The sequence below is a fragment of the Lathamus discolor genome, chromosome 2 (assembly GCF_037157495.1).
Source record: "Lathamus discolor isolate bLatDis1 chromosome 2, bLatDis1.hap1, whole genome shotgun sequence".
In the NCBI taxonomy this organism is placed as follows: domain Eukaryota; kingdom Metazoa; phylum Chordata; class Aves; order Psittaciformes; family Psittacidae; genus Lathamus; species Lathamus discolor.
The window spans coordinates 39,627,508-39,652,282 of NC_088885.1; the positions used below are offsets into that span (position 1 = coordinate 39,627,508).

Below are 24,775 nucleotides of genomic sequence, written 5' to 3' on the forward strand. Positions count from 1 at the left end.
TCTCAAATAACAAAGGGATGTTGATCTTTCTTGCAATTTGTTGCTAAGCTTTTCTCAGATGTATTCATACATACAGTGGGGTGTAGTTAAACCACACTTCTGGGATTCTGTCCCATTTTGAGACTATTTAGACACTTCAGTCAGATTCTTGAAGCTATTCAGAAATTAAAGCTCAATATACAATAAAAATACATTTCTTTAGATTCAATTAGAAAAGTTGGAACCCCGAGAGGTTAATCCTTTATAGAGCTGTCTCGTGCATGGTGGACATTCTCGTGCTGTACTAAGGTACAGTCTTTATACAATCAGGAAACGGTCACTGACAGCTTCTCTTGTAGTGTATGTTAGGCACAGAGGGGTTTTCATTCGTGTTTATGCTGATGTCTTTGCTTTTCAGAAGGACTGGAGACCCGTCATATGTTTGCTTTGTAACTGTGTATGTGCATGTGTGCAAGTGCATATTAAAAAAACAAAATGAACAAACCCTCCACCTTCACCCCCACAGATTGATTTTCCTGTATCTACAATTTAAGCTCAAACCAAAGTCAAGAGGGAATCATTCTATTGTCTTTAGCACCTTTCACATAAGCTCTGTATATGATTTATTTGCCTTCTACTTCACAAGCTGAGATCTGCTTGCTTAATTTTCTCAAGACTTTTGGTATGCTGACCTTCTTCTTGGCATGATGACATGAAGGATCCTGGTCTGACCTTTTTCATTCTTGTTGTTATTGATTCTTTACCTTTGTAGAACAAACAAACAAAATACATTTTGCCAGAATCTCAAAACTAACATTTCCTATCTGATCCAAGCCTGAGCCTTTTAGGATAGAGAAAATATGTCAAGTCTAAATTGTTTTTCTGTAGCACAGGGTTCACAGTTTTATTGTGTCTATTGTAACAAAGCTAAAAGACAGCAAACACAATCTTACTGTGGCCAAATCCAAGGAGAAGAGTAACATACAATCCAGAAGGGGTCGGGGGTTTCTTTTCCACAAAATGACTTGATTTACAACACTTATTCTTGTACTGTGTAGCTGTAGAATTGCTGAGTTAGACAGGGTCATCTAGGGGAACTGAAGGCTCCATCTTTATTTTCCACTGGGACTTACAATGTTAGATTACAAGATCTCATATAATATCATGGATATTCTGGCCATGGTAATTACATAAGTAGAGGAATAAACCATGCACAGAAAAAACCTAGAAGTTAATTCAAAATAATTAAAACTTGAATAACAAGTTTGAAATAAACAGAAAAGAAATGAGAAAGCCTTAAACTGCATGGGGGGGGGGGGGTATTAAAAATGTTTAGCTTCTTCCCAGCAGATGGCACATAGTGGTGGAAATACATGTTAGGGAAATTCTGGAGCTTTCAGGTATTTTGGGATATTCTCCTCCTTACAGACTGTCCTTTTGAAAGCTGCTAAATGGTATTCCTGGTCATGGTTTACAGCCCACACATGAAACAATTGCCTTTTTGCAGAAATAATGCACTTAAATAGAGAATGGGAAGAGAGAAGAAAGAGGTAGCTTGTGTGAAGCTTTTGACATCTGGATGCTGGAATTGCTTTTATGCAGTATGGCAATGTTCAGTGGTTATTACAGAGTTTAACACACTCAAAGACTTACATTATTATTGTACATGTGTTTTCCTTTAGATTGCTCTCATACAATGTGTTATAGAAAAAAGCTCTGCATATGATAAGGCAATCTGCATGGAGGCGGATTAGCTATGCAGATGACTTTGCCTTTCACTTACATATCTGTGATTTGTATAGCTCATGTTATGTGAGGATTTTCAAGTGACAGAATCTTTCCACTATTTTCTTTAAAAAATAATTACTTAAAAGCTTCTATATCAGTAGAATACTCTAGATAACTTTATTAACTACGATCTGAGCTTCTGAGGCCGTATTCTTCAAGTCTCATTTCCCTCAGGTTTCACTAATTTCTATGGAAGTGAAGGTCGAGAAGCAACTGTGGATTTAGTGGAAATATAAAAGGTCTTGGAAATATTGTCAGAGAGAGAAAAAAAATAAGGTATAAAAAAGATGGCTCTGAAAAGCTATGTTTTCATAGCAAAAATAATTTAAATTCCAAGTCTGATATATTTTTATTTTACTTGCTTAATTAAAAAAAAATTAAAAGTAGTGAAGTCACATCACAGGGAAAGATTTTCTTAGTATTCATTTATTGATTAATTACACTTGATTTTTTCAACTTCTCATACAGTAATTCTTCATACAACTTTAGTGACAGAGTATCCTACATGATCTGAATGGAATCTAGAGTGATAATCTTGTGTGCTTTTTAATAATTTACTTTGACCACACATTAGGTTATTTGCAGGCTAGAAAAAATGCCTGCAATTTTGCTTTAGCAAAAAGCCTGGGTATTGTACAGTATAATCACCAATGATAATTTTATTTTTGAGACTTATCTGACATTTGTCCTCATAATAACATCTTCTGAAAGTCCTGTCGGAGATAAGCTGTGGTCTGGTAACCTTAAAGGGCACTTCAAGCTTTATTGATGTGCCTTTCCACCTGTCATATAGCAGTGAATCGAGTGCAACGCTTCAGATGTACTGTTAACAGTAGTCTGAATTTTTTACATCTGTAATTTTAAAGAAAACGAATCTTGTTCTCCAGATACAAAACACAGAGTATAAGTGTGGCAGATACCTTACTGAGCCGTATCATACATACTGATTAAGGCACCACCTGAAAAAATGAACAGTGAAAGGTGAATTAAGCAAATCATAACTCTAAATTCAGATTAGACGGACATATCTAGAATAGCTGATTATTTAGTTGGTTTATATAGTTTTCCATGGTCTGGCAGTTCAGTGCAATAAAAGTCCAGGAAGAAGAACCATTACAGCTCCAGTGATCTTTGTGGGTTCCCTGTTTAGGATCAAATTTTACAAGCTTTTCTTCTCATTTTAAGGTAAACAGAATGCATATTCAATTATACTTCCCATGATATTCAAATTCTATTTCATTTTTAAAAGAAAGCCAAATCAAAATATAGTACTATTAATAGGAAAGTGATTTAGCAAACTGAACTGAACATAAATTTTCTTTAAAATGAAATAAAGTTTGCTTTGCCTTGTGATAAACTTTTTCTTTCACTTTCTCCTTATATATTTGTATTCCTCCTCACTTACTGTTCATGACAGAGATTATAGGTGAAAGTACAGCAATCCTTTGAACAACTTTGCTTCCATGCTCCCATAAACAAGAAGCTTTGAAAGTCTCAGCAGAAAAACCCTTTCTCATTAGAATTCCATCCTAGCTTTACAGATCAAAGAGAAAACAACTAAAACATCTTAGTGTTTGGGTGTGTAGGCAAACTTTCTTATTTTTAAAATAAGCCAGTGTTTTCTTTGAATCCTCAGCTATGTCTCATGCAAAGCTTTACATTCAGTAGAGAATTAATTCTTTCCACTCAGACACTTGAGAAAAGTTCAAACTCTCATAACAGAAACATCCAGTACAAACCAAGCAATGAAGAGACGGAAAAGAGAAAACAGCCCAACCTGATTTAGTCAGCTTAAGATATACATTCATATTCAGCCATAATGTATGTCCAGTTACTTGTGATTTTTTTATTCTTTTTTCTTTCTTTTTTTTTTTCCTCACTTCAAAATATTTTAATGTTTTATGATGATTTCAACTGTTTTTAAAAATAGGTCACTGTCAAGTTATTCTTGCAATAACTTGACAATAATAAATTGCTTGGCAATAATAAATCTGGAATTGCAACACCTGGCTAAAACTTCTCAGTAAATGTGCTGAAATTAATGATAAAAATCTTATTTATTAGTCTTATATTTGGATTTTGCCTTTTGAAGGAAATTATTCTTTGATTTCATGGTGAACTGTTAATTCACAAATTGCTGATGTTTATTTAATCTGCTTCATATTAGAGGAAGAATGCTCATTTTGAGAAGTCTAGTAATTTTTGGTAGCTTTAACTTAATTTGAGTTACTGTATCATACATTAACATTAGTACACTTTATCCTTTTTGAATGAAAATCATACTAAGCTCAAATCTCATTACACTCAGCGGAGAGTACAGATGGCAATTTAGTTCTAGGCAAGAAATAAATTTCCCTTCCGGAAATGTGACCCAGCCACAGCTGCCTTTCACAGGACATCCCAAATACCCTTACGCAAAGGACTCAGTGGGGAGGACAGGGTGCTCAGAAGAGATACAGAGGAAATACAGGCTCCCTCAGCCTAGCTTACCAGTGCTTCCAGAGTTACACTGGGGGAACAGTTGAATTCCTGGACAAGTTGTGTTATGCCTAAGATGATTTTTTAAACAACATTGCATATTAAGACTTTCTAGAAACATATGAAAAAATATAAGTTAATTTTTACTGAAGAAGCTTCAGAGAACAAATAATATTGCATTTGACAGTCTTCTTTGAAAAGATTAAAAGAACAGAAAGAACAGAAATATAACACCAGCTTGTATATGACAGTATTCTCTACTTCTTATTGCACTGTACAAGTCGTTTACATACCTGTAATACTCCAGGATTGCTGTTTCTGTTTGATATTATGTAAAAAATGCATGAGAGCTTAACCTTTCACCATATTTCCTTTGACTTGCAACTCTCAGATTGTTATTAGGAAAATGCTTGAGGTCATTTGCCACAGATTTTTAATATGAGAAACAAGTTTTAGCTTTTTACTTCACTTTTCACTAGAACTCAGTGGCTTTTTAAGTTTCTATTTATAGCATGTGAAACTTTTGAAGAAAAGTTGCTGACTTCAGAGATACTTTGGTTTGTTAGCACATAGTTGCAAAAGCAGCTTTTCAGTATAATTGTAAAATCTCATCATTTTGACATTCATTTCACACATACTTTCTCTTCATATCCAGTGGATGAAAAGCTCTAAAAGTAATCTATTCAGCAGAACTTTCTGAGATATAAAGTAGGTCCACACTAGAATTGGGATGCAGGGGAGACCGGAAGGGGAAAAAGGACTAAGCAATAGAGACCACATGTCAAATTGCTTGAGGAGATCTTTTGGAGCTTGGTTTTTTTTTTTTTTCTTTGTTGAACATTTTCATAATTACTGGGAAACAGAATTTTCTTCAAAAGCATTGTTTGATTTTACACCTTGTGTTCACCTTTTTAGCTTTATTTTTTTAAACTTTTTACCTTACCTCCTCTTCTCTGTTTTACCACTTGCAGGTTCCAAAGAGTCAAAGCTGGGAACATCAGACCCTCAGTCATTGCTCAGTCTTCAGTACTATTTAGTGTCTTCCTTAGTATTAAGCAAAGTCTGGCAGCTCCCTGCATGAGGATACTGCGAGCATGAGCTCCATATCCTGCTGATACACTTAACACTCTGTCTGGTCTTTCAGTCTTAAGTATTAAAAGTTCCATCTTTGTCTTGCATGGGTTTAGATACTCCATGATATCAGCACTAGCAGCTGCAGAGATTTTTTTCCCATCTTTTGTATTGCTTGAGCCAGAGACAGTTGTATATTTCCTGAACTATGGAGGGATTATTTATTCTTACATTTTATTTGGTGTCCTTAGGCACTATAAGGCGACTTGCTCTGATCATGTTGAGGGAAGCCCATTGACAGTCTTTTGTTTCTACAGGTGAAATCTTTTCCTGAGAGTCAATATAATTTGGTAGATCTGCTGTTTATGTCAGAGCTAATGCCTATCTTTGAAATAAATCTGGCTTTTTTAAATGATGCATTCTGTGAGGAGAATTCCCTATGGTTTTTGAATTACAAAAGAACCTTATTTGAAATTATATCTAGCTTGCATGAGTAGAAACTTTTTATCTAGATTTCCTTGAAAAAGGTTGCCAAGGTCATCCGTAAACAGAAACATTATTGATGAGTTTGCTAATAGAGTTTTAATGCTCTATAAAAAGTCATGTAGAAAAGGGTACTGAACAATTGGGGTAAGCAAATGAAGAGCTTGATGTGAACTGTGTTTCATAATTTCTGAACTTCAGAGTACTCAGTACAGTTGAGTTCCAGTTCTAATGAAACCTTCTAAGAGCTTGTATTTCATATATTTTAATTTAAACAAATGGTGAAACTTGGAAAGTAAAATTCCTTTCTCTAAATGAGATTTTCAGCAAAGCATTTTACATTTTTTTATCTTTGATTATTCCTCTATCTTAAGTATTGAGGAAGAAGTGAGGGAAGTGACATAAATACTCTCACTCTACTATATAATTTAAACAACAAATAATAGAATTAGGTGAATTTTCAACTGTCATTTATTTGAAACTATTCCTACTCAGAAGGACATTAACTTTTAAAAAGACAAATAGGGGGAAAAATTTAAGTTACTTTGAATGTACATGTTTCATTTCATACTGTTGACATGGTGGTGTGCTTTTGATTCCTCTTAGAGAGCAGAGACCATGACACTCTTGATAAACAGCAGGTCAGTGTACTTGACCTTGAGTTACATGTTGCTTTTCAAAACAGCTCAACCTCTTCTTCACTGCAGCCTTCAGCAACTATAATAACTTAGTATTCACCCTATGCCTTTCACAGGTACATAGCTCTAGCCAAACATAACCTCTGACAATCTGTGCAAGTCTAAAGTGTTGTAATGCAATACAGTGAAAGCATCTCTTCTTGTCTGTGTGAGCACTCAGTTCTTTCATGATAAATATTTTAAATAAGAGAACATTCATTGTGTGAACCTAAATAAGAGCATCTATGGCTTTTTCATTAAGTTCAAGTTTCTTTCTGGTAAACAGTTTTCTTAAATTACAAGTTTTTCTTTGCTTTTGGATATATTAACTCACTTCAATATATGTTTTTTAATAGCAAATGCAGAAATAAGCTTAGTACTTCTCAAAAATATTTAAATTCTAATTTAATTAATTTAAACACTAATAATATTACATGTTATGTATAACCATTAACCATCAACCATCACCAAACACGTTATCTTCTACTTTCTGGTGTTCAAAGTACAACTGAGGAATACGATCATTCAAAAAGCTGTATATGTTTGCATGCAGTCCCACACAACCAACATATGCAATGAAATAACACATAATGTAAATTTCTCATTTCATCTGAAATGTCCCTAGGAGGTATTGTTTTGCTTTATACTGCAACCCCCTAAAGAGAGGTTTAAATATTGTTCTTGGAAACATCCTTCTCCAAATTCAGTCCTAATAGACTCAGACTCAGATTTTGGCAACCTGGCAGTTTTGATGATAAACTTAGAAATGGGCAAGATAATATTTTTAATAGCTTCTCTTTTTCTTCTATTCGAAAAGGTTTCTAAATTTTTTTTGTTGTTGTTAAATTGCAGCTCAGTCCTCAGAATTGAGAACATATTTTCCAATATGTTCTTTAATTAATTTTTTTCTGATTAAATAGAATTTTTATATTAAAGACTGGTAAGAACGAAAATTCCAAGTTACAACTTTTCTGTGAACCTCTGCTTGGTTATTGGGGTTGTTGATATTGAAGTTGTATTATTTTATGGTTAAAACCCACTACATTTCTTGTTTTGATTTAGTTTTCAGCTAGCATAGAAGTTTTGGTCAAAATGCGTGTGTTCTCTGGAAAGTTAATTTTTATACCACAGCGCTGAATAGGAGTTTAGATTATTTAGTCTGATTATGCTATGCTGTTACCGGTACTTTAATTCTGAGAAGGAGTTAATTTTTATCTCTGTCAAAGGCTGTGGCAAAATAGGCATCATTATCATAAATATAACCTGGTATCCCTAAAAATGACATATAAAGAAGGTTTTACACCAAAAGGATAACATTTGCAAGTATGTGACTCTTTGATTAAACTTTATGGCATTCACATATGTTGTGATACAAGTTTTCATTACAACTGTGTACAGATAATATGTTTTATTTTAGGGTAAGCTAAGAAATGAATACTCTTAAATGCTGGTCTCTGGTATGCTTGAGGTACTTTAAAGTAGCGTATTTAAAAAAAAAAAAAGAACAACGAATTAATATTAAGTGCTAAATACGATAGACTAACATAACATTTTCTTGATTAAAGGTGAAAGGAGATAAATATGAGGAATGCAATCTGTCACAAAGCCATGAATTTTCAAATGTCATTCCATTGCATAGTAATAATGTACCTCTTTCGTATGCAGTGAAATGAGATGTGAGAATTATTTTACCTTAATAGCTTTGCACATTAAATAATTTCTGTCATTATTTAAGCCACAGAGTGGCTTACAGAAGTCACTTAATTTCCCAGTGCATCATTTCCAGTGCATGGTGGGGAATGGAGATGCGGGAGTCAGACTTTTCGCAGAAGTGCTCACTGATAAGACAGAAGGCAATGGGCAAAAGTTTAAAAGAAAAAACACAAACCAGTCAACAAAACAGGAAATTTAATCTGGACACAAGGAAACCTTTTTGTTGTTGTTGATTGGGTTTATCTTTTTTTCCTGTCAGGGTGGTCAAACACAAGAACCATTTTTACGTACAGGTTTTTGAGTCCCCGTCTGTAGATATATAAAAAACTCAGTTGAACACGGTCCTGCTCAACCTGCTGTAGTAGAGACTGCTTGAGCAAGGGGTTGGACTAGATGATATGGAGAGGTCCCTGCCAACCTCAACTATTCTTTAATCAATGGTTTTCCAGAATTTAGGATAAGCCTTATTAATAAGTTTTTGGTAGTATTTTCAAACAAGTTTTGTAACATCATTTGGGGGAGGTGTGAAAACTGCCTTAACCATCAGAAATAATTTAGTCATTATTTTCTCAAGAGTCCACTCCTGCTAAGAGCTCTTTGCTGCATAGATTACCCATAAAAAGCAGCTATAGCATTCGTGGCAATGCTGTTTTCTGTGCATTCCCTAAAACCTAGTCAGATTAAATGTACAGTGTAAAATTAAAACCCAAAATAACAAGACAGATATCAATTTGAAACCAGATTGTATTTATGCCAGTGCTCAGGGACGTATGTGTTTCAAAAGTGAAAATTTAAGTCAGGTCCTCCACATAATGAAGACTTTGGGCCCACTGTAGGAGAGGCTATCTTTCGAGACCATCTTAAGAACCTGAGCATACACAAGTCCATGGGACCTGATGAAATCCATCCACGGGTCCTGAAGGAGCTGGCAAATGAGGTTGCTAAGCCACTGTTCAACATATTTGAGAAATCATGGCAGTCAGGTGAAGATCCCGACGACTGGGAAAAGGGAAATATAACCCCCATTTTCAAGGAGGGGAAAATGGATGACCCGGGGAATTACAGACCAGTCAATCTCATTTCTGTGCCTGGCAAAATCTTCGAGCAGATTCTCCTGGAAGGCATGCTAAGGCACATGAAAAACAGCAAGGTGCTTGGTGACAGCCAGCGTGGTTTCAATAAGGGGAAATCCTGCCTGACCAATGTGGTGGCCTTCTATGATGGGTCTATGGAACTGATGGACAGGGGTAGAGCAGTTGATGTCATCTACCTGGACTTGTGCAAAGCGTTGAACACTGTCCCACACAACATCCTTCTCTCTAAATTGGAGAGACATCGATTTGATGCATGGACCACTCAGTGGATAAAGAACTGGCTGGACGGCTGCACACAAAGAGTTGTGGTCAATGGCTCAATGTCCAGTTGGAGACCAGTAACGAGTGGTGTCCCTCAGGGATCGGTGTTGGGACTGGTCTTGTTAAACGTCTTCGCCGGTGACATGGACAGTGGGATTGAGTGCGCCCTCAGCAAGTTTGCCGATGGCACCAAGCTGTGTGGTTCGGTTGATATGCTGGAGGGAAGGGATGCCATCCAGAGGGACCTTGACATGCTTGTGAAGTGGGCTGATACCAACCTTATGAAGTTTAACCACGACAAGTGCAAGGTCCTACACCTGGGTCAGAGCAATCCCAGGCACAGCTACAGGTTGTACAGAGAAGAGATTCAGAGCAGCCCTGTGGAGAAGGACTTGGGGGTGTTGGTTGATGAGAAAATGAACATGAGCCAGCTTCAGTGTGCGCTCAGAGCCCAGAAAGCCAACCGTATCCTGGGCTGCATCAAAAGGAGCATGACCAGCAGGTAGAAGGAGGTGATCCTGCCCCTCTACTCTGCTCTCATGAGACCTCACTTGGAGTAGTGTGTGCAGTTCTGGTGTCTTCAACATAAAAAGGACATGGAACCATTGGAACAAGGCCAGAGGAGGGCCCCGAGGATGATCAGGGGACTGGAGCTCCTCCTGTATGAAAACAGGCTGAGAAAGTTGGGGCTGTTCTGCCTGGAGAAGAGAAGGCTGCGTGGAGACCTCATAGCAGCCTTCCAGTATCTGAAGGGGGCTTATAGGGGTGCTGGAGAGGGATTCTTCATTAGGGACTGTAGTGATAGGACAAGGGGTAATGGGTTCGATCTTAAACAGAGGAAGTTTAGATTGGGTATAAGGAAGAAGTTCTTTACTGTGAAGGAGGTGAGGCACTGGAATGGGTTACCCAGGGAAGTTGTGAATGTTCCATCCCTGCGAGTTTTCAAGGCCAGGTTGGATAGAGCCTTAGGTGCCATTGTTTAGTGTGAGGTGTCCCTGCCCGTGGCAGAGGGGTTGGAACTAGATGATCTTAAGGTAATTTCCAGCCCTAAATATTCTATGATTTTATGATTCCATAATCAACATTAACACTGATTTTTTGGTTGTTTTTCTTAAACTATATTCTAAATATTTCAATTACACTTTAATGATCTGTTGTTGTGTTATCTAATATTAGCTTTTGTACATGCTTAAATTAAAACAGAAATTTAGGATGCCTTTTCTTTTTTGCTTGCGAATATAGTTCCTCAGTCTGTAAAATTCAGTATTTTTATTTGAGAAGATTAATGCCCTGCAACAATAATTTCCCCTTCTGAAAATATGGGCCTGCGTAAAGGTAAATATCAAGGTGTTCTGCCCAGATTTTGTTTTATGATGTGTCACATTTTAGTCACATTTGAAGGAAAAAATGAGAAATATTACAATGAATAGAGTAAAAATACATTCTTCTAAATGTCTTAGTGCACAACTTGGAGCTCTAGACTGAAAAACAATCTTAGGTTAACAGGAATGCATCTCAAATGGTACATTTGGGATTATCAGAACTGTTTCAATTAATGCTAATTGAAATTATGCACCTAGCATACTGAATTAAGAAATAATTTTTGTATGTTTCTTTATAGTCTGAGAGAAATGGCTGAATCTCAGTACTCTTTAGCTTTAGTCCTAGTGCTTTGTGTGTAAGTTACCAAGTTACTTTAATTTTATGATATGATTTTCACTCACTTTCAGAGGTGTACAGATTTGTTGTTGTAAAACAGATCCTCATATTAAATACCCTAAGTGGAATTTCTGGCCAGTTCACACATCCAGAGCCAAAGTTTCTCTAAACTCTTCCGAAAAAGTTAAATGTCTTATAAAGGCTTTAATTTTATGCACTACACAAATGTTGTATAAAAGTGTTTTTTGTCAGTTCAAAATATTCTTATTTTCCAGATGATGCATTGTAATTATGAGCAGAATAAAGCCTTTAGTCTGTCTAATTTTCAGCAGCTCACAGAACCCTTTTTCATGGAACATGCACAACAAATACACTGGGGAAACAGTCATATTGGTGCTGAACTGAATTTTCTTCCAGGCAAAATATCCTACCCTGGAAGCTTAGGGCAAGGCCAATACAGTAGTCTAAACACGTATAATGCACCACTGAAAGAGTGAGAGCAAACAACATCTTTTGGAAGCAGTAAATCACTGAAGTCACAGTGTATAATGGCTAAACAAATAAAAAAAAGCATCATTTGATTTAATTACAGTATTGATTTAAATGTCCTGTTGGTTTCAGCTGGAGAGAATCCCAGGGAATGCCCTGCCCTCACTGATTTTTTGTGTGGGAATAAAGATTGCATAGAGTCTCAGTTCATCTGTGACTACAAACCAGACTGTGAAGACCTATCAGATGAAGCTGACTGTAGTAAGTATCTCTTTGTGTATTAATGTAATCACCAGTTAAAATTATAATGTTAAATTCTGTAGCATAGCTTAGGTGAATTCACACAGCTTCTCAGAAGAGAATTGCAAGCAGCTTGCCTGCTCTCCCAACATGGAAGGTCTGGCATTTTCAGATCCTCAGAGCTGCAAAAATGATTTAAGTGTCCAAAGATTAAGTCTAAAAAAAACCCCAACCATTTTAAGGATTAAAAGCATATTTAAGGAATAAAATCATTGGGTTACAGTGCAAATTAACACTGAGAACAAATGTAAACTCATTGATTAAGGTGAAAGCATGTTAAGGTGTCAATATTGAATGAAATATCTAAGTAAGCAAATTAATGCACAATAACTTTTAGACATGATTCTGATACAAGAAGTGATTATTTAAATACAGGCTTATCTTTCCTCCTAGATTAATCCTGTCTCTGTGGTCTGAGTTGTGTCGCTACTCAATGTTCATTGTACTTTGTTCTTGCTGCTATCGCAGAGTCTTAAAAATATTTTCTTGTTATTATTCTGCTACAGAACAGCTAGAAAAATACCTGCTCTATTTATGTTCTTGCAGCCCTAGTGAATACTGTTACAAAATTTTTCTGTAAGTATTCTTTGCTAATGCTGTTTGAGATTTAAGGGCACAGCTCAATTTTGCAAATCTGGATCAAGTTAACAGGCTTTCCAGTTCAGACTTGAAACTCAAAAGCAGTAAAACATTGTGCCTTTTGTTCCTGCTCCATGTCTTTGTTTATTTACAGTCATATTCCAAACCAGACGAGTCTAATTCTTAATCTTTGAGCTGGCAGGCCAGATTCTTCCGTAATGCAGATATGAACAAAAGTAACCTTGGTAGATAAAGTAAATGCATCACATGCATCACTTTAATTGTGTTGAAGTCCACATACTTCACTGAAATCAAGCAATACTTGGTGATCCCTTGAAAATTAAAGCATTTTCTTTTGTGTGTGGTTGTTAAATGCTTTAACTGGGAAGGGTTACAAAATAATTACTCTTTATTAGGTAATGTAAATGGTATTGTTTTAGTCAGACAGCAGACTTCCAACCTGGAATACATGTGAAGATGTCACTATACGGATTTAATTTTAAGTTTCTCCCTCTTTATTGTTTTCATAATGGTAAATTCATAACAGTTCTCAAATATGTATGCTGAAGCTGGTGTCTCTGTTTCTGGTTTCTACTTACTGCAGTTCTTTGTGTTTCAGTTAATATTGGGAGTCATATTAATGGAAATCAATCTACATTGAATGACAACTTTAAAAGACTAGCTTTTTTCCAAGTAGATAACAAGGAAAGGTAGATTTTAAACACATAATCTGGATTTCCTATATATAATAATCATATTTTTTTCAGGAGGTAGGCAAAGTAGGTGCAGCAAAATACCCCGGAAACTCACCCTTGTAATATTTTGCAGAGCTAACAGAGGCAAAGTCTGAATTGCTGTCTAATGTAAACTGTTCTGTAAAGATATTCAGAAAATTATTGAGGCACTTGATTTATTCTTTAAATGCTGTTATAGGATATAGTAGTTTCATTGAGGAGGGGGAAGAAGTATCCTGTGTTGTCTGGAAGGGCTGTGATAGCATCAACTCTGTTAAGTCAAAACATGGGAATATTTCTGGATTTAAATGATCTTCAATCACAGTAGATCAACACAGTCTTTGCTATACTGCAAAAAAGCTTTTCCAAAGGAAGAAAAAAAAATAGATACTGTTATTGACTTTAAAAAGATATAGTGAAATATCCTTTTATTATAGATGGAAAGACTGTAGTTATATCAAAATGTTTCCATCAATCTTTCAAGTCTTGCTCTTGCTGCAGAACTGACAAAATATTACATTAACAGTAGAGGAGAGATACTGTAATCTAGCATTACAGAATGCCCAGATAAGCCTCAGGTATAACATTTCCCTATCTGCTATATCTTAGTTCTATTAAATGAGGCCTTACATTTGGATAAACACAACTTCTCTCTGAGCATATATCTTAAAGATGGGAATAAACAACATTAATGGACACATAATGCCTTCTAGATACGGAAACCTCATTTTTCTAATGAAAGGCAACAGGAGCTGCTTAATCAGAAAAGAGAGCAGGACAAGCACAGAGAAAGCCAAAGCCCCCACAAATGGTTGCAGCCACATTTCACCGCAATTATCTTCTTTTCTCTGAGCTCAAGGTCTGAGCTTATTTCACATTCTACTATAGTTTTATACCAGTGTAACTCCAAAGAAGTAAATGGACCATAATCTACCCAGCAGCAATTCCTCTGTGCAGGATTTACAACAGAATCTTGGTGAAATGCATTGTATTCATGTAGGCTGGTGGACTTTTTTTTAAATATACTCATGGAAATTACTTACTCTATGCTTCATTCAGTGCAGTCAGGCAATCTTGCAAAATTCTCATTCTCTTTCAATAACCTGCTGGAAGTACTAAGGTTTCACACATAAAAGCAGTTTCAATTTGCATGAAATGCAGGCAATTATACACTCAGATCGGATTAATAGCAAACTTGAGTTTGATGGACCAACTAAAGGAGTGCTTGAATTACTGAAATAAAAGCAATTTTTCAGATAAATAAAGCAATCCTCTTTTGGTGGTTTCTAAGCAAGCTGTTTACTCCTAAAATAAAAAGTATCTATCACATGCAGGTATGCTGGGTGACTCCATCAACCCTGTAAATACTGTCCATGAATATTTATTAATAATTGCCCTCTGAATGCACTGGTAAGATATTAGGGTAGGATTCCTGAAGTCAGGTAATCTATTATGAATAGTATAAATGCATTTGAACTTTGATCTCATTAGAACTGTATAAGAAAACTGCAGTTGTTTCAGTTAATGAATTGACTTCTTTCCCTTCCTGCATATGAGGATGTTTGGTGTTGGAGTTAGTATTTCTTAGGCTCACATCGTGCTTGCAATGCAGTATCAATGTGGATGCTCAGTGCATTTGTGCATTCCTTTCGTGATTCTTGAAGGACATGCTGTAATAGCACCGACAAAAGCACAGAATGGTTGAGGTGGGAAGGCACCTCTGAAGATTATCTGGTCCAAAACCTACTCATAACAGGGTTCACTTCAATAGGTTTCTCAGGGCTGTGATTTTTAATAGTTTGAAGCCTTTTCAAAGACAAAAAACTGTTCCAGAGTTCTCTCAGAGGGGTAGTCCTCATTCTCACTCAGTAATTGTGTAGCTGCTTCTGCTTTAAGGAAAACCCCTTTAGAAGCCACAGGAGAGACTGTGATGTTATTTGAGTTGTCTCTACTACAGCCTTGTATAATTTTATTGATTAATTTCTTTTCCAAAGTCACCTGAAACATCAGAGTCAATGTGAAGTTCAAGAAAGATCTCCTCAAATCAGTGTACTAATCACTAAAACTTCCCTCTCTCACCATAGAACTATCTTCATGCGTAACACAAGGATGAGTTCATGAAAAATTTCATAGTGGAACTGCAGTTCACTTCCGCTAGCTAACTGGCTGGGAATCATTCTGTCCATTCACCTTGAATAATAAGTAACGTTGCTGAAGTCATCAGGCCATATGTCTCTAATGAAATTTTAAGGCTGTTTATACCTGCTTAGGAAGTGAATGGTGAAGCCTTTTTTCTTTCCTTACTAACTACCACATATCATTTATGTCTGTACATGGATCACAGGGAATCATAGCATTAGCCAAAAATAATCTTTTTAATTACCATGTATGATATGTTCATTATAGCCTTTTACATATAAGAGCTGGGGTGATAATTTACTTCTTGCTATATTTTCAGGTTATTACATGAGTATTCCTGGAAGCTGTAACTTTGAAACACAAGATCAAGAATGGACCACTGCATGTGGATTAACACAGGACCCTAGGGATGACTTTGACTGGGATATTAGCAACAGAGCTATTATGGTACAGACGGGTCCTGATATTGACCACACACCAGGTATTGTCATGTGTCCTACATAACTTTTGGAAAAATTAAATATTCACTGTATTAAAAAAATATCTCATCGATTAGTGCCAAAACAACAGCAAATTGTAGTGTGATCAGCTGAGTTTACTGTATATGCAGACAGATCATAGTCAGCAATTAGCACAGTACACAGATCAGTTCCAACAAGCATTTAAAATGTTCAACTTTTTAGTGAAATTACCATATAGCATAAGTATCATATAAAACCCGTGCCAAAAAAAAAAAAAAAATTAAATGTTTTAGCATATTGAATCTTGTCATTAATACTATCTGGTAACTTCTAGTTCTGTCTAAACACAAACCCAAGCAGCCTGGCCTATTACCAACCTCTTTAGTTATTGCTTCCACAGCACTGTAATTTTATAAATTGTTCTTTCAGAGTGGTCCTGATTATATAATTCCTTATACTCCACTTCATCTTGATGCATTTGTTTAGTAATTTTCTAGACAATGAGCTGCTAAATATAAAGTGAAGATACTAATTAATCATCCTATCTGTGACACAACAGACCTCTTTCTAAACTACAATACAACATGCCTGCACAAATGCAGTAACTGTCCCCAAGTCTGCAATGATATTATTAATGAAGGATCTCTTTGAAAACTTTTAAACAACTGGACATATGAAAATTTTAATACAAGACCATCACAATTGCCCTCTCTTTACAACCATACCTTCTTAAAAGTTACATCCCACACAGATATATAAATCATACACTTTATCCTTCACAAATCCGGGTTCTTGAATTATTTTACTTTAATTCAGAATAAGATTTGAGAAACTTTAAATTGCAAAGCATGTGAAATTACACTCTTAGGTTCAGCTGCAGAATACATAAGCTCATATGTGAGGGGTGGGTGTATAGAGTGGATATGAAGGCACCAAGTTTATTTTTAAGGATTTGAGAATTTATTGCTGTAAGAAAAAAATGGTGTAGTGCAGATGCACAATTTACACAAGTCCATCAATATCTTGATTCAAAATTGCTTTCCATGGAAATAACCATCTTCTTTACTAAACATTCACTAATATTGCTTAATAAAACAAAGCAAAAATTTGTCCTAGTGGCAGGGAATCAGTCTTTTCAGATATATGACTTGTTAATCAGCTGTTTACAGAGTGGCTTAGAAGAGCTCATATGGGGCTGTCGGGACTGCCATTCTGATTCTGACAGTGGTTTTTGTGTCTTGTGCCTTTTAAAAGAAAAATTAAGATACATTCCTTAGATTAAAAATCCTGAAGCTTTTTCTTCTGAGAAAACTAAGTGTGACCTTCAACAGTGGCAGCAGAAACTAAAAAACAACACCCCAACATGTCAACGGCATGTTTTGCCTGTTCAACCATTTTTGGCTGTGTATGTTCATTTTAGGTGATAAGCTCCTTCTGAGGCATAAAAAGGGGCATCTTTTTCTGCTTGGATTTGAATGATGCATTATTTTTCATGCTACCTCATGGTTCTTCAGCAGCAGCTGAATGGTAGGAAATTTGGATACCTTGGCTCACTAATAAGCTTCATGTTTTTGATGTGTTCGCTACTGCCATGCTGCATGACAGGGAACTTTACTGGGTAAAAGCCATCAACAAAGGTTCTCCTGACTCTTGAAATGTCAGCCTTCAAACTGACCCTTAGAATCTGTGTTTGTGTTTGCCATGTTCCAAATTTATTATTCAAAACAAATTAAGTATTTACTCAAGGATAAAGAGGTAGAGTGAGCTCTGAGGAAGGTTATATTAATATTATATGTAAAAAAAACAGAAATATGCAAAATATTAACATGGAGGATCTCTGTACAACCAAGGTAGGGTAGGCATGTAGGTGGAGAAAGATACCAGTGCACGTCTCTGTAAAAATGCTTATGCTCTGAAGTCTAAAGCAGTATTGAAAAAAAAAAGGGTTTTTTTTTGTCTTTTTATTAAGGTAGAGGACAGCAATTTTTGTACATAAACTCATCTGCCCAGAAAGAAGGAAACATAGCAAGGATAATTACCACCAAACCCTTTCCAGCTAGCCTTGGGGTCTGTAGGATTCGGTTCTGGTTCTGGATGTTTCCTTCTAGGCAAACAGGAGTCTTGAAGGTAAGAAGAAAGCACTTCTGCGGCATCGTGACATAGTAATATTTGCTTTACTAGTATTAGCATTTCTGTGTCTAGAATGAGCAAAATCTCAGAGCCTATGTTAGCAGTGCTTCATCACAGCTTCAGTGCAGTTATACCTATACACAGGTTTTTTTTGCTGACAAGATCAAGTGACAATTCTGTTTTAGTTTTAATTCCACTTGAAGTCTTTTTGCAACATATGTAAGAATTAATATTGCATATTTGATTTCTATACGTAAACCTACCAAACATCAGCACAGTTCTTTGCACAATTCACTCTTTAGCATAAAAATGTTCAAAATGTATTCTTCACAGTGATAGTTAAATTATTTAATATGAATTTTTTAAGAAATTTACAGTCTTGTAATCTTATTATGTAAATATAGCTTTTAAAATACTCCGGCACATTTTTGGGTCCATTCTTTCCAGTTTACGTTATTTATCCTTTTGCATACACAAATTTACCATATAAAGATTAAGAAAACAATGCAGAAGCTAAAGGTTGAGAGCAGCTCCAGATTAAATCGAAGTAAAAAAAATCAGCAATTGCTTTTTGGATCTGTTGGTAATTTAAATACTGTGAAATTATCTATGATTATCTATGTGTTTAAATTCAAGTATTCTGGAAATTGCAGCATGCAAAATTTCAGACAAGATTTTCTGAAGTGTTTCTGAAGTTTTTCAAGCATCACAGACTACAGCATTAGTGCATCAATAGATGTGTGTGGCCTGTGTGTTGGTAGGCAGACAGTCTGGTTTTTTTACTTTTTGCATTTCAAACAGACAAGTTTAATAAACTCTCATTAACTTACATTTCATTAAGAGATCCATAAAGAATTGTCTTCTTCCCACATATAAATAAAGTTCACTGTTAGCTTTGCAACATATATTCTTTATGTTATGAATGTAACAGTGTTCATAACAGACTGAAGTACTCAGCAAGGAATTATCAGCTTGTCACAGACCCAGTGGATGTTTTGTTTTTTCTATGAAACTAATAATCTATTCCAGCATCAACTATTGCTGTTATTAAATCAAATACATAGATTAACTGTAACCATTTAAGTGAGGGGAAAAAAAAAAAAAAGCACCCCCAAATGTGAACAACAAAACCCAAAAGAGACAACTGTCCTGGGTTCAGCAGTAGTAGTCATTTTTGCTCCTTCTCAGAAGCTGGTGCAGCGCTATGTTTTTGACTTTCAGCCTGGGAACAGCACTGACAACACCAATGTTTTTTGTTACTGCTCAAATGTTTAGTCTGACGAAGGACTTTCTGAGCCTCATGCTCTGCCAGGGAGCAGGGGAAGCTGGGAGGACGCAGAGACAGGACACGTGACCCAAACTGACCAAAGAGGTATTCCATACCACAGCACGTCATGGCCAAGATGTAACTGAGAGTTATCCGGAAGGGCTAGTGCACTGCTGGGTTGGACTAGGTATCGGTTCACTGCTCGGTCGGGCTGGGTATTATTGGTCGGCAGGTAGTATCGTATTCTCTTCCCTTGTTATTTCCTTATCATTATTATTTTTGGTGGTAGCAGTAGTGATTTGTATTATACCTTAGTTACTGGACTGTTCTTATCTCAACCTGTGGGAGTTACATTCTTTCAGTTCTCCTCCTCATCCCTCCGGGAGTGGGGCGTGGGGAAGAAGGGAGCGAGCGAGCGAGCGAGCCTGCCTGGCTGACAAGAGTTTAAACCACAGCAACAACCAACAAAAACAACAGCCCAGCAACAGCTCAGTGAAGATTTTGTTCTGGTTGCAATGGAGGTGAAAAAAAGTCAAACTGTAATAGGAAGTCTGAATAATATGTTAGAATATAACATCAGTACAAAAGCTGTTATAGCTGTTATCTGAAATAGAGCGATCTGGTCAAGCTAGAATTTAAATGAAAAGGCCTGCAGATATCAAACATACTGAGATGTGTGATTAAAAGAAAATACAGGGAATCTCTAAAAAAGAAAGATAATAGTGAAGGATGCATCAATATAGGATGTGGTAGAACTGCACAAAATAATGTGAAATTATGTGTCGTGGTTTAAACCCAGCTGGTAATTCAGAACCACGCAGCTGCTCGCTCACTCCCTCTACTTTCTCCCCACCCCTGCTACCAGCAGGATGGGAAGAAGGATAGAAAGAACGTTAACTCCCATGGGTTAAGATAAGAACAGTCCAGTAATGAAAGTATAATACAAAATTACTACTACTACCACCAGTAATAATAAGGATAAGGGAAATAACAGGGGGAGAGAATAGGAAACTAAAAAAGGAAGAATGAAATACCCCAAACCAATAAATACAAGCGATTCAATGTACAGTTGCTCACCACCCACAGACTGATACCCAGCCTGACCCAAGCAGTGATCTGGGTCTTCTGAATAACTCCCCCTATTTTATATACTGGGCATGACATGCTGTGGTATGGAGTACCCTGTTGTCTAGTTTGGGTCGGGTGTCCTGTCTCTGCTTTCTCCTAGCTTCCCTGTGCCCCAATTCACTGGCAGAGCATGAGACTGAAAAGTCCTTGATCAGAGTAAGTACTACTTAGCAACAACTAAAATATCTGTGTGTTATCAGCATTATTCTCAGACTAAAGTCAAAACCACAGCACAGAACCAGCTACTAAGAAGGAGAAAAATAACTGTTACAGCTGAAAACATGGCTTTATAGGAATAAGGCTATTTTTACCCAGAAAAGGAACTAGTCACTGAGAATAAAGATTAAAGAATTAAAAGTGCATCTTTTCTGCATTCACAATACATGTTTCAATTGCACAGTTCTGTTCTCACAAACTCTGCAATTTGGGAAACTAAAAGCCGTCTATTAATATAATTTTTTAAAGGACACAATGCTTATAACAGCTCTTGAATTAACATAGAATGGATGCTATTTAAAAAAGATCTGAATACTGACACTTCAGGACATCAGTCAACTATTAGCCCACAGGAGAAAGAAGTTACTTTGTAATGACTAAGTACAAAACCACTAGCTTTCCTTAGGAGTACAGGGTAACAGGCTTAGAGAAGCAAGTTATTCAGCACTATATACGAGCGATCTAATGTATCAGTGAATATGCTCTGAACTCATAACAAATTTTACTGCATTATACTTCAAATGCAATTTAAAAAAAAAAAAGTCTCTTTACATTGTTTTGACTCATTTAGTTGCATTTAAAGAAAATGAGAGAAATGGAGATGATTTCCACATTTGTTACATTCCAATGTGGATACTATTAGTCATCTGTCAGAAAGACAGAAAACATTCAGCTTTCATTAAGCTTCAGCATTCTGTCTCTGTCCATTTACTTCAGGAGTCTGTCATACAACTGAGAAACCATAATTAGTTCCCAATGTGACAGTATAATTCTAATATATCAGTTTTCTGCCTTGGTATTTGTTGGTATTAACACTACTGCGGTATAGTAAATTTTAGTATAAGAGGTCAATTTTACTAAAAAATGCTAAATATTTTATTGTTCAAACTTTTTTTAAAGAGAAATAGGTGGATAACTTTTAAAAGTGCTTCTCTATTTTGACAGTGAATTGTGAAACAATTTTGCTAATCTGATTTGTGGGCTTTAGAGAAACAATTTCAGTCTGTCTTTGGTGTAGCTTCAGTCCAAGGAAGATGTGCAATGATGTCTGCCAAGGAATGTGAAGAGTTCAAAGGCATGCTATTAAGGATGCAGAGCAGAAAATATAGCATCATTATTCACTGGAGTCATTGGGAAGTTTCCTCAGCTGACACAAGTCCCTGGTGCCTAGTGAAGTGAAAATACAGATTGTATTTCACAAAACTTTCTTGCTTCTTTGGCTGGTGATTAAAGACTATACATTGGAAATGATGGGAGTATACACCTCTTATTATGCACCCTTCAGAGCTGCATCGGCTTCTTGATTATTAGTTAGTTCGTGTGGAACATAGTACCTTCCAGAATGCTCACAGCTAGAGTCAGGCAAGATCAGGAAGATAATATGTTCTCTTGAAAAGTCAGCATGAGGGTACAGGATAGCCATATGAGTTGTAACTGCTGATGACTAAGTAGAAAATAGCAGTTTATATTTCATGACCTTCAAAAGTATGTGCAATTTCCCCATGTCCAAAATGAAATAGAAACTGAAAAAAAAGAATTTGGAAGTTTCTAACACAGGAGGTGCTCTGGAGAATTAGAACCGAGTCATGATTTTAAGGCAGAGAAATGGGACTTGCTAAAGAATGCTGTTCACATATGGACTACAAATGAACCAGCTGGCAAAGGCGCCTTGGAGAAAGACCAAGAAGAAAGTATAAAAGCTTCACTCATACAGATTATAATGCTAAATTCTTCCTAAAATCGCTGTGAAGTGTGTATTGGGTATCTTCACTCCTGAGCTTTTCACTATGTAATGAAAGAAGTGTTAACTCTTATTTCTGTTGGTTTCTATTCTTTGTGATTTTGACTGTGTGTGCAATCCAGAAACAGTGTCTGCAAAGAATACGGAATAGACAGATATAGTGACCACTTAGTACAATATATGCTTGTTGCTCTTACATTAAAATGTTGGGGTTTAGCTCACAACTAGCTGAAGCATAATCTCCCCAGACTGACAGACACAAAGTCTTTTAACAGGACTTCGCTTCAAGGGTTTTTGCATTACATGCCATATAGTGGGATTCATCTTGCTAGCTTTTTGCTCTTTCACATGTTAATTTATTTCCACTACCAGGCTAACTTGTACACCACTCACAGGATGCTTTGTTGTGGTCTCTGGAGGCACTAAGCACCACGTATTAGCAGCTCTTATGGGCTCTAGGGAGCTCATATCCATGACAATTTGCTCTACCTTTTATGTGCTGTACATGTTTGCACAGGCCAGCAAAAACCTTTTATACACTGGACAAACTTCCTCACACAGAAGATGCTTCAAACTCTCAGTAACAAGGGTAACCTCAGAGAAAACTACAATATTATATATCACAATTCTTTCTTCACTTTCTATAGGGACAATCTCTGTGAGAATAAGATCTGTATCCCCAGCTAAAGGAATAGACTACTTGGGATTCCCATTTTTCTGAACTCTATTGTAATCTCATTTGATTTAGCATATATTATGCATTATTCTTTTAGAAATTTCAACTAGAATTTTTTGAAAATACATAAGAAGACATACTATTTCCTGGCATAGTTATAGATAGATAAAGATTTGCCAGAAGTACTTTAGCAGACAGTGGGATTGAAGGATTTCCCCAGGAGTGTACACGAGAAATGAAACAGAGCTGGGAGTTTGCCTGAGATTTCCTGTGCACTAGTTTAGAGACTTATAGTAAATGCTATCAATTTCCACAAGTTACTATGTGCTTGTTGTGAGAAACCATATACCAGGTTTAAACTTTAGTCAAAACTAACTGATACAGCCACACAAATTAACACAATATATTAATTAATCCATAGTAATTACATATCTGCATGACCTTACTCAGTGGTAAATATGAGTTAAATCTCAAAGAAAAGAAAGGCAAGGCATATAAAATTACCTTACATCTGTAAGAACAAAAGCTGATGTCATCAAGATGTTGCATGTTAGACCCAGTTTGATTTGCAACTACCTCAGACCTATTGGCCAGTATACATACAACATGACCTGTAAAATAGTGAATGGTTCCAGTGACACATACAGGTGGTGTAACATAGTCCTAACCTCACATGTAGAGTTATTATAATTAACAGTTTCAACTTCTTAAGGCTTTAAATATTGTTAATTGATTACGCAACAGGTTTTTTTGTTTTTTGTTGGGTTTTTTTTTTTCATGGGTTGAATCAGCTATTTCTTCTCAACACCTGTCCTTTAAGCCCTGCAAGATGCATGCTTTTAAGAAGATAGTGACAAGATGTTGTTACACAGTCCTGTAAGCAAACATCAGGATTAACAAAATTAGGTCCTTCTTTGGATCGTTGCATGTCAGTCATCTTGATGCTCCTCTCCTCATAAAATGAAATAACTTGCAAGAGTGTCCAGGCATCAGATGTATTTTAATCAATAAATCGACTTCTATAAAGTGTGTCGTTCATGGTGCCATTCTTTTTTTTTCACATATTTATCCCACCAGGTTACCTGAGAGAGTCAAAGGTATGTAGTTATGCAGATCATTAGTATGGGTTTAAGTTTATAACTTTCTTAGGTTTTAGCTTTTGTGTCCCATCAGTAAACAGGGACATTCAAGTGGGAACAGTGACTCATGAGTCACTGAAAAATTAGTCTAAAGTCTGAAGAGAATGATGTTGTTGAAAGTGATGAGGAGAGGATAGTGATAGACACATTCAATCTCTTAAAGAAATAGTTAACATCTGGAATAGCTAGAATACGCTTACTTTCATTACTCGAGTTCTTTTTCATAATTTCTGAACAGGTTTAGTTTGTATGAGGATTTTGGACTCCTGAGTGGGAAGAGCAACTACCTGTGTAATCTGCAGAATTTCCTGTGCTTTACATTACTTTGTCAGTTGTTGGTTAACTGTGAATGCATAAGTTGTCATTCTTATTGTTTTCACTATTTTATGATTTTATTTTTTATTTACGGCTTTCTAAATATGCTTGAGCTAATTTGCCATGACTGCCTGAAACATGATATTGTAAATTATTTGTACCAGACAAATGACATAAATCGTTAGATGTTAAGCATTTCACTTATATCTCCAAAATCTTCACCCAGTCTATCAACAATAAGGAGGTCACCTTTTAGAG

General features: G+C 36.1%; 1 protein-coding gene across 1 annotated transcript in view; it reads left to right on the forward strand.

The window, feature by feature from the left end:
- The window catches only part of MALRD1 (MAM and LDL receptor class A domain containing 1), a 253,534-nt gene that overhangs the window by 153,364 nt on the left and 75,395 nt on the right, over nucleotides 1-24,775 (forward strand). Inside the window, exons 30-32 of the mRNA XM_065666535.1 lie at nucleotides 11,825-11,953; nucleotides 15,764-15,925; nucleotides 17,875-18,032. Coding sequence (XP_065522607.1) covers nucleotides 11,825-11,953; nucleotides 15,764-15,925; nucleotides 17,875-18,032 — 449 coding nt within the window. The remainder of the gene's footprint in view (nucleotides 1-11,824; nucleotides 11,954-15,763; nucleotides 15,926-17,874; nucleotides 18,033-24,775) is intronic.